We start from the raw sequence: 10,590 nt of genomic DNA on the forward strand, positions 1-10,590 counted from the left end.
TCCGATTTGTTTGCTGTATTATTTATTATGCAAGGTGGTTTGTAAGGGGAGCAACCTGTTCTAGCAGTCAGTTGAGGGCTATGTTAAAATTCCTGTTTACATTGTGTCATTGACTTATGGAATGATCTTGAACGAATTGCTTCTCCTGAGGAAAACTGAGGCATATGGAAGACAGAGGGAGTAATATCAAAAGCATATTAGATTCTCTGATGAAGAGCATTGTGTAAGGGCTAAGAAACCAACTGCAATTAAGAGTCGTTCTCCAAAAGGCATGTCAGGAGAATTTCCTTGTCGTTTACTATGTAGCTGACATCTTATATTTAAAACTTCTGTAACACCTTAGTGTGTGGACATACGTACGTACCCAGTGTGTGGGAGAGGAGGGCTCCTGGAGGGACCCGAAGAATTGAAAACCCCTCAAGGGAAATGAACAGCTGGCATCACACACGCAGCCAGTAACTAGGAAGAAGAGGGTTTTATGTTGAGTCTGAATGAAAATCAGGACAAAAATCAGTTGTTAGAATGTGCCAATCAAGGGCATCTTGGTAAATTCCATGTAGAGAGAAATTTTAATTTAGAGTTAGTGTTCAGTCAGTAACCAAAGAAATACTCTTCAGATAAAAGTGCTTCAGATGTCATGGTATGGGAAACCAATAATTATGAGATACAGCAAACAATACAAGGTAGAATTGCTAAAGGGATTAATTAGCCTTAGTCTAACTAACCACTATAATTGATGCAAATATACATCTGCAGCCTGCTGAGACATTAGATAGTCATCGTCCACCTGCTCAATTTACCAGGGTTGCAGAACACAGCTGTCAGAATAATTTCTGGGGTTTTTTTCTGGAACTCCTTGAGCATAATTGGCTGTTTGTTCTTTTGTTGTTCAAAATGTTTTCTTTTTCTCCTTTCTTTTTCTAAACAGCACTTCCATGATGGCAGAAAGGCACAACAACATATTGAAACTTGCTGGAAACAACTTGAAGCAGTAAGTGGAAACTTCCTCAGATGTGACATTTAAGGCATTTTTGTATTGTTTTCATAGAGATGGTTCCAAACATTGTATTTGGAAAAAGAAGGGTGTATGGATAAAAGCTGTAGAAACGGGGTTTTTAAAACTCCGCTGTCTTAAATACACTGGTAGACATGAAAAAGTCTGTTCTAATAGTACATTTGGTTTTCTGTGGGATCTGTGTCTATCATGACTAGCATTTCATTTGATATGACTTGAAAAGTGTGCTAAGCGTTGCTGGAAATGCAGGCTCCCTAAGGGTCCTATTCAGATATTCGGCTGTAAGCTGAATAGCTTCATACTGTGTGCATAAATTGAATGGGGCCATCTCTTGAGTCAGGTGCTGTTTCTCAAAAGTAAATACATTGGAATTGTCGTTCATGTGATGAATGAAAAGTGAGACTGTAAGTAGAGGAGAGGATAAAGAAAGGGGACATCAGTAACCAGAAGTCCTACTAGCAAATGTATGAATCTTAGTAACTCCCTTGCTGTGCATTATAAAAATGTGGGAGTTAAGTGTTGAAGGGAGTGCTCTTGTAGACCAAATCAGAAGAGATGCTAACAGGGAAAAATACTGAAATACTAGTGATGTTGGTAGAATCAAGCAGCCTCAAGAGCAGAACAAAAAATGTGTAACTTGTTTTTTGAAGTTCTTTAATGTGGAAACGTATTCCAATGTAAATAAGCGAGTCCTAAAATCTGACAGTTGTTACAGCAGATCAGTTTAGGGGCAGGTATTGATTTTACGTAGATTTTAATATCATGTTTCTTTCCCATAATGAAGGCTTCTATTGTTCCTTTTCAGAGTAAAAGGCGGTTTGAACGTGATTGCAAAGAAGCTGATCGAGCACAGCAGTATTTTGAGAAAATGGATGCTGACATCAATGTTACAAAAGCAGATGTTGAAAAGGTAAGCCAGAGGATGGAGAGACGGTTTGTAAACATGGATGTGATAGGTTTAGTTCCTCAATCCCGCTGGTAGGATAAACCCTTCGAGGCTTAATGCCTCACTTAAGGCAGTCCGTAGGTTAATTAAAAATAGGGAGATCTCTGCAGAGACTTGTATTTGCATAAAAATTCTAAGCAGATACAGTCAGTTTTCTTCAGTAAGGTGATATCTGAGTTAAACATAGCTGACAGGGCTCTAAATGAGCTTATGCAAAATCAGTTTTAACTAACACCCTAGATTCTGTGACAGTCAAGCTTGTGAGGGCTCCCTGAGGGGTGCTTCCAGTTACCACGCGTTGTTGGTCTCTCTGGGATCCAGGTAGAACTAAACTTTCCTGCCTTTTGAGGAACACTTTGAAGGTGTCCCAATGTCGTGGTTGCAGTGAAGTATTAGCAGGGTTGTTTTTCATGGTCCTAGGTTTACAGCAGGACAGCTTTTCATGTTATGCAGAATCCTGGAATCCATGCTTGTCACAGATGGCACATAGCTTTTATTTTTATTTCTCAGTTGCTGTCTGATTGCAGAGTCATTTGTGGCTTTTATACATTGATCCCCATTCAGTGAAGTTTTGGAACTGATGCTTAATTTTAAACATTTCTGTTTCAGCATATCCGTCTTGAAATATTTTCTCTCTTTAGTTTGATTCAAAATTGGATGTGCAGAAGGATGCTTAAAGTTTGAATGTCCAAGTCCAGTGATGTACCTATAACTTAAGGAAGTAATGGAGAGGGAGAAAACGTGTTTAAATTGCTTCTCTTTTTGGTGTTACATATCTGCTCAGAAGATGCAGTAATGTAGATCAGAAACACCATATTACAATGTGTAAGGGCAGTTTTGTCTTCCCTGAGCTTGATTCATATAGGTAGAAAATAGCCAGAACACTTGAAAAGGTTTGTTTCTTTAAAAACAAAAAAGGCAACAAAAAAAGGGGGGGGGGGGGGGGGGGAAGCTGAAGCCTAAAATATACCAAACAGTTTGTTGCAGGGACAGGAAAGGAAACTGAATTATAGGTAAGGAATCTTTTCTATTCCAAGATAGCCCTTGTAAAATGTAGCTTTTCTCCTCAAGAGGTCTGCTTCATTCTATTCTCAGTTAATTCAATCCTGGGAAGCTATCAAGTACAAATTTTTCTTTACATCTGTGGGATCTTAAGATGTTTTTAATATTCTGAGCATCATGGAGGTTGCGTAGCAGATAGCATCAAGGATGCTATTAGAAATGAGGACAGTAAATTAAAAAGCAGGTCAGAAAACTTCCCCAAAGTGCTATTGCATATCAAAGGAAAAAATACCTCTGTGGTCTTGTAATTTGCTTGGCTATTAGTTGTAAATTCACCATGCAGATTTGACCCTTCGTTGCCTTCTGGATTTGCCAGGGCACTTTACAGATAAATGCATGTACAGGATTGTTAAAGATGTAATGCCACATGTGGGGTTTTCTGACAGAGGAGGATCATCTCTGCTTTATCTGTATAAAGTGATTTTTAGAACACATTTTTTTCATAGATAAAATTAGGACTTGCCCTAGATTTTTTCAAAGCTGAGGCCATGTCAAAGGGATACAGAGACATGACTTACTATTTGAGAAAGAGGGCTGAAACTCCTTACTTCTTTCTACATCCCTTTCTAAGGCTGGCCTTTTCTGGTCAGAGTGAAAGGCTGTATATTGGTGGTATATCAATCTGATAGCGTTTAGGTGAATTCTGGGAAGCAATCCCAAAAAAAACTTGTGCTCCTTCCCTGTAAAGTGAAGCAGAGGGGCTTCCCTTCTAAATTTCTCTAGCTTTTTATTGTATGTATTTGTGAATTATTTATTGCAAAATGAGGCTCAGTGGTATCTTGAAAGAAAAAAAAAAATCTGTTGCAGTTATGCGTGTTGGCTAATCTCAGGAGAAGGCATTAGTCGACTTTCCAGTCAGTCAGCGGGGTAGATGGAGAAGGAAAAGGTTATCAAAATGAGTGGAATGTGAAATAATATTACTGAACAGAGAGAACAGTGTTTTCCAAGTGCATGTGTTAAACTGGGTTCATCCATGTCAGGCTGTGAATAATGCCCTTTCTTTGCTTCCCTCCGCCCGTGTGACTGGGACTGCTCTTGCGTAACTCCCAAGTGCAAAACAGGACATTGTTTAACTAACCGAGCGCTGCTGCTGGGGGCAGCTCTCGCCGACTCGCTCCAGGGAGATGCAGAAACTGCTCAGCTTCAAAGGAGGCAATATGATGACTTTTACCTCCTCCTGTTGCAGTGGTTCTGATTTCTTTTGCCCCTTACAGCTTGGCTGCTGCACTCCTACTCCCAAAAATCTGTCTGGCCGGGAAAGCCGACTGTTTGGCTGTGTTCGGAGCCAATGCTACTCGCTCTGGTGGAACAAGGTGTTCTTCAAGCAATGGGATCGGTTGCCCTCATTTCTTTGGCTTGAGATTGACACCTTGCTTACTTTAGCTTTTACCTGCAAATATGAGCAGACACTAGAGCTATTTTTTGCATCATGTATTATAGAGTAATGGAATTAAAATTCTGCAGTGCTCACAATGACACATGCAATCAAAAGAATACATAGCTGTAGTTCCCTCATGTGCTTAATGCTGAGCTGGATGAGACTCTGAAATGCTCGCATCTCTCAATCTTGCCGTTGTTGTAGCCTTTGACAACTGCAGCAGGAAATTCTGTGACAGAGCTGCCAACTACCAGCACTTAACATGGTCTTGCCTAAGGGATAACTCTTGGTATTACAGTTTGCTGGGATGAAGTAACCAGAATAGTGGCAGAGAAGCAAATTAAGAGTTACTGAACAGTCCTTATTTCTCCAGGACTGTTTTGTGAAGGGCCTCAGGTAGAATCATAGAATCATAGAATCACACCTCGCTACAACCTCCTTTCAGGTAGTTGTAGAGAGCAATGAGGTCTCCCCTCAGCCTCCTTTTCTCCAGGCTAAACAACCCCAGCTCCCTCAGCCGCTCCTCATAAGGCTTGTTCTCCAGGTGTGTGCTTAGAGGCAGGGCTGGGCGTGCAGTATGGGTATCTTGCACCGAGGTCCGAACCCCTTCTGTAGGGCCCGCTCAGGTTCGATAATGCAGAGGGCACGTGCCTTCTGTGCCACTTCTGTGGCCAGTATGGGCTCGATCATCTTTGCAGCCGGCCAGTCTGGTAGTTGATCTTGGAGAGAGCAGGGTGTTTAGCTTTGTTTCCTCCCATCTCCTTTTTTGGTGGTAGGAACATGGAGCAAAAGGCTGTGTTCAGTCTCTGCAGTGGTCGAGGTCTTTATGCAGGAATCAAAGGAGAGTGGATTAGGGCCCCTGAGCTCCCTTCCTGTGTTTGCACTGAGCCTCTAAGTTACCAGCAGCTGACATTTGCACAGAGATGTTTAAGTGTCAACACAAAGTGCAGTTTGGCACAAAGGTTTTGTCAGCTCGGTTTTACAAGGTCGGGGTAGGAAGCTTACTGTGTTGCAGAAAGCTGTCCTGTGAAAATATCCTTAGAAACTAAGTAAATGGTGCAACATGCTGATGCTAATACCCGGAAGCCTTGTAGGTATCACTGTAAGCTTTAGCTTCATTTGGGTCGCAGTGGGATGTGTGCTTTAAAGCAGTTCTCTTTCAAAAACCACAGTGGAGCTGCTTCAATTTTTTGACCATTTGGGGAAATGGTCTCTGTCACCAGCACAGAGCTAGTGTACATATAAGGAAGCGCTCTATTGTTTGTTCCTTCTCTTTAGAGCTTCAATCACTAAAAGGCTGACATCTTTATGGGATAATGTGGTACCCAGTGGTGCCTTTGCAGACTTCTTGCAATTAAAAAAAAAGCAAACAAAAAAAACCAGCTGGCTTTTCTGAAGGTTTATTTTCAAAGTAGACTTTTCAGAATCTGTTTTTAAAGAGGAAGTGGCTGAGGACAACCATGGGAAGGGGTGAATGCTTTGCCTCTTGATTTGCAGAGCAGTTGAGGGGGAGGACAGTGGTTTGAGGTATTCGGTGTCAGGCAGGATCTGTCCCTTTGCTGAAGAGTAGCAGGGTCATATGTTGGTGTCCTAAGTAATAATTTTGCCAGAAAACAACTTCAGCTTTGAGCAGTAAAAAGAGCTGTGCCTGAGTTCCCAGAACTGCTGTCCTGAAGTTGAGGCTCATCACCTTGATCAGATTTTTGTTCCTATTATGTTTGGAGGGTTCCACCTTGAGTGGTTTTGAGTTTAATGTAAACATGTTGTGGATTTAGAAAGTAGTTTAGTAGCAGTAGATTTAGAAAAACGTGAAGTGCAAATTTGACCTTAACTCTCATAAGTCAAGAAGCTTCTGACACTGCTAAAAACATGGGGTGGGTATTTTGTTTTGCTGTGGGTTTTTGACTGACTCATCTTTAGTTAAAGTCTTCAACCTGCACCCAGAAAGGACGAGCTTGTATTAAGATTTTATTTGTATCCTGTGACATTCAGACATCTTTTCTGGGGCAGTGGGGTTTTCCTACTGAATTGGCTTTCTTACGTGCTTACAGCTGCTTGAGCTTGTTGCAAGTCAGCTGTCAGTTTGGATAATTTTGGAGTAATTTTGATTTCAAACTTATATCCAAAATTATTATTACAGAATTATCATTCCATTCCTTCTTCTCTTCTCTGCCCAATCCTATGTCATATCTAAAAACAAAAGAAATGAAAAAGTTGATGGTTCTATTCCTGTGCTGACTCTGAGATACTTAAGAGTTTTAGATGTACTGGCCTTTTTTTGTTTGGCTGGTTTTGTTTTGGTTTTGAAGTGGAGAAACTGAGGGAAATAGAAGTAGTCTCAGGTTTATTGACATCTCTAGGAGCTTTCCCCAGTGCTCTGTGACTTTCAGATCAGGTTATGTCTGCCGTATCCAAGATTTTTGGAGTCCCAGAAGAGCTTAAGATTTGCATAAAGGCATAAAACCTCATAATATAATATCACCGTGACATTGATTTTTCTAGTCTGTAAATATAACTGCAGAGATGTTTCACACTTGAAGTTTCATTTTCTCTTCTCTTTTTTCTTATACCACGTTCCCTGGGTGCTCACCATCAATTTCAATGCAATGTAAAGAGTCTGTATCTCCCTCCTTAACCATAGAAGACGTGTCCACTTACATTGCCTTGGGCAGTCATGAGCTGAATCACTGGCAAAGTCTTACTGAACATAGATGCAGAAATACCGCTACTTAGAAAGAATCTTGGAGTAAGCTGATCCTCCTGCCTGTGCAAACGCAGTTATGCTGTCGAGTGGCAAACTGCTTTTCCAGCCTGTATGCTGCTGCGCTGTGGGACGCAAATCTCTTCGTTAAGAATTTACACGTCCTCACAATGAAGGGTTCACTAAGCTATTTTTACTTGGGCTCTGGAGAAATCTCTGATCTGTGTTTCAGCACTATCCTGCATACACCGTTTACAGCATGCTTTGTCGGAACAGCAGTCAAGTCACAATGGAGCCGGATGCAGCATGCATCACCGAAACCCCACAGACAAACCATAGAAGAACATCTCCAGCTCAGTGCTGTGTTGGTGCATTGTGTGTCACTGAGGTTTTAGTCAATTAAGACTGTCAGCAGTAAACTCTGCAGCATAACCCAAGATTGTGTGTGCCTGCCTTCTGCAGACCATAACTACTTAATGGGCCTGATTTTTCAGGAGATGCTGAGTCATCTGCCCTGTGACAGTGGGGTTTGTTGTATCCCCTCTTTCTCCTGCCCCCCTCAAGGCACCTACTGGCATAATGAACTTCTCAGGATTTTGGAAAATGTAGTGCCATGCAAAGGTAATGTTAGAAGGTGGACAAGCTCTACAGTGTTTGTGTCATTAATATGGCAAATACTTATTGCAGTGAATAGTACCAGAGGCTTTGCTTTTCCTATACTCTGCTGTGCATTTATAAAAGTGCAGCAGCAGTGTCCCGGTGAAATATGCAGGCAAGGTGCGTAAGGCTCAGTCCTGAACGTAGTGCAAGAGGGCCTGGCTTGTGCATTTCTTATTTGAGAGTTAGATATCGCGTAAGATTTTCCCATGTTCTCTGCGTGGTGGTGAGTTTTATATACTTCGATTAGGCAGCTGCTTTTCTTTTGCTCCACAGATGGAGCTGGCTTAAACCCTTCTGTGTCTTTGCTTGTGACGTGGGTCCCATTTCCCATCAATTCAAGCGCAGTCTTTTCTTGGTAATGTGATTTAAGGCCATTAGATTGACACTAACATTATTTCTCTGGGTTGTGCAGACCCTGATCTCCTTCCTGAACGGCTTCCTTCCTAGTGGATGATGTGTGTGAACGTAGGGAGTCCCTCAGGACAGTCATTTGCATTTCTGGAAGTGTAAGCCTTGTTTACAACCTGCCGTCTGTGACACTGTATATAGCAGCTGTTTCCCTTTTGGAGTCATGACTAATTTAGGAGTTTTGATTTCTAGTCAATAAAGAGTTAATGACTGCAGCAGGAGTGGCTAGAAAACTTAATAAATAGTCGTATCCCATGCATACACTGTGTTTGGTGTTAAGAGATCAATGAACAGAAGCACCGGTCAGTTTTAGCGTAAGATAAGGAAATCCATCTGAGCCCACATTTCCTCTTAGCAGTACTCTTCTGCAGTAATGCTCTACATAGCAGCTTGACTGAGTTTTGTAAGAATACAACTCTATTGGGAGGTAGATTGCTAAAGGAGCAAACAAGTTAGGGAGCGAAAGTGGGTGTAAAGGGGAGGCTTAAGAGCAACTTCTGAATTAAGGATCAACTGCAGTTTGAATCAGAAGTGTAAGATAACCGGTGTTCTTAGCTAATGCAAAGCAATTACTTTATGCTATACAGTTGGAAAGCTTGTTTATAGTCGTTCTGTCAAAATATTAGAACAGATACCTTCACCTGTTTAAAAACTAAGAAAAATAAAATAGGAAAATTAAAATAAAATAGAAAAATAAAAGGAAAATAAAGCAGAGACCTCAGAATTTAGCTTATTGTTTGTAAGTTGTTCAGTTTAAGTGAATTTATTGTACTCATAAAGATGGGTTTTAAGGCTAGCAAATTCGTACTGGTAACTTTCTTCAACCCTGACTATCCATTCTGCATTGGCTGTGTTTGTAAATCCTTTCTTGGAGAGAGATGACTAGAACTGTGCCCAGTGTTCAAAGTATGAGCTAAGCAAGCTATTATACAGTCCTGAAATAATTTCCATTATTTATATTCAATACTTACATTTATACACTGCAGAATTTAATTGCTTATATTAGTACAACTAAACAGATCTCCAGAAATCATTTAAACACTGTTGGCCACTGCTCTGGATACATCTTTTCTTGTTACCTCCTCCCTCAAGTCCACGTAGCCTTCCACCCACCGTGAACACCTCATTCTTTTGTAATAAACTTTTGTTAGGTGTCCCCATGGAACTATGTTTCTCCGAGCTGTGTGGCAAGCTACTTCATGTTAGCAGGGATTTGCAGTTTGGTCACCCAGAGAGTTTGGATATTTAGTATTCGTGACATGAGAACGGCAGTGCAAGGAGGCAAACTTTTGGATTCAAGGCACAGTTATTTCACTAGGGCCTTGGAGCAGCGTGCTGAGGTGCTTGCTGCTGTTCTTAATTCTTAGGTAAGGGTCCTTCTCTTACACAATGTTTAGACTGCTCTGAACGTTTTTCAGACCGAGTTGAGGCAATTGATTGGATGCAATAGAAAGGAAAAGTGATACACTTGTTTTATAACTGGGAAATACAACACTCAAATTTGTGCAAGGGAGTCTGCGGCAGAACTGAAGTCTAAAGCCAGGCAACCGAAGTCTTGGGCTCATTCACTTAAGTAAAATTTCAAGTAACATCTAGCTGTTGGACTCCATTAATTATCAAGCAACTGTGCCTTTAGTCATGCTGCAGGACTGGTCATATGAGTATAGGACTGACAGTTAGATGAGTCCTTGTTGCAATATGATTTTTTTCTTTAGTAGTGCAGATGTGACCAGAGCAGTTAAAGGGCTGTGCTAGAGCCTTGTGCAGCGTGCTTACTGTGTTACCGTCCCAGCTCCATTAATTTGGTCCATCTTCCTTGTTAAAGCTTCAGTGGTGTTTTGTTGCTTTGGTCTATCTCTTGTTAGTGTGCACTTCTATAGTCTGGCAGAGTTATGTGCAATGAGACTGCACTAGATAACAATTCCTGAGATCTGGTGATGAAGATTTTCCATCTCCTGTCAGCAGTTTGCTCATTTGTATATTATGTTCAGCCAAAGGACTTCAGGGATCCACGATTCTCAGATTTTTTCCCCACCTCTTCTAATGTTAAAAGGCAGGCTTTTTCTCTTTGGTTTTTTCCTGTCTGTTATTTTGTACCCCCCATTCTACCTTCTTGCTTTCAGGAAAGCAAATTTCAAAACCTTTTTCTGCTTGCCCGTTCAGAGAGACCAAACTGGTTATTGTAAAATAGTAAACAATGGAGCTTGATTTGGAGGCTATGTAAATCAAAGCCTGAAATCCTGGCCCTGTTTTGAAGTCCATGGCAGACTTCCCACTGTTATTAGTGATTCTACAAATGCTGCCAGTGTTGCTGCTACCAAGAGGCGCCCCGCTGCTGTTCGTGGTGGTGCCCGCTCGTAACAGAGAGCGGCTATGTGAGGTTGTCTGTGGAGGGAGGACCAGAGCCTGCAGCTGAAACA

At 41.3% G+C, this 10,590-nt stretch overlaps 1 protein-coding gene across 4 annotated transcripts in view; it reads left to right on the top strand.

Moving 5' to 3' along the window:
- Nucleotides 1-10,590, top strand: part of FNBP1 (formin binding protein 1) — a 94,602-nt gene that overhangs the window by 41,661 nt on the left and 42,351 nt on the right. For all 4 annotated transcript variants that reach the window (XM_009322086.1, XM_009322087.1, XM_009322088.1 and 1 more), the window contains exons 5-6: nucleotides 929-991; nucleotides 1,821-1,925. In XM_009322086.1, the coding sequence (XP_009320361.1) occupies nucleotides 929-991; nucleotides 1,821-1,925 (168 nt within the window). The remainder of the gene's footprint in view (nucleotides 1-928; nucleotides 992-1,820; nucleotides 1,926-10,590) is intronic.

The sequence above is a fragment of the Pygoscelis adeliae genome, unplaced genomic scaffold (assembly GCF_000699105.1).
Source record: "Pygoscelis adeliae isolate BGI_AS28 unplaced genomic scaffold, ASM69910v1 Scaffold114, whole genome shotgun sequence".
NCBI lineage: Eukaryota > Metazoa > Chordata > Aves > Sphenisciformes > Spheniscidae > Pygoscelis > Pygoscelis adeliae.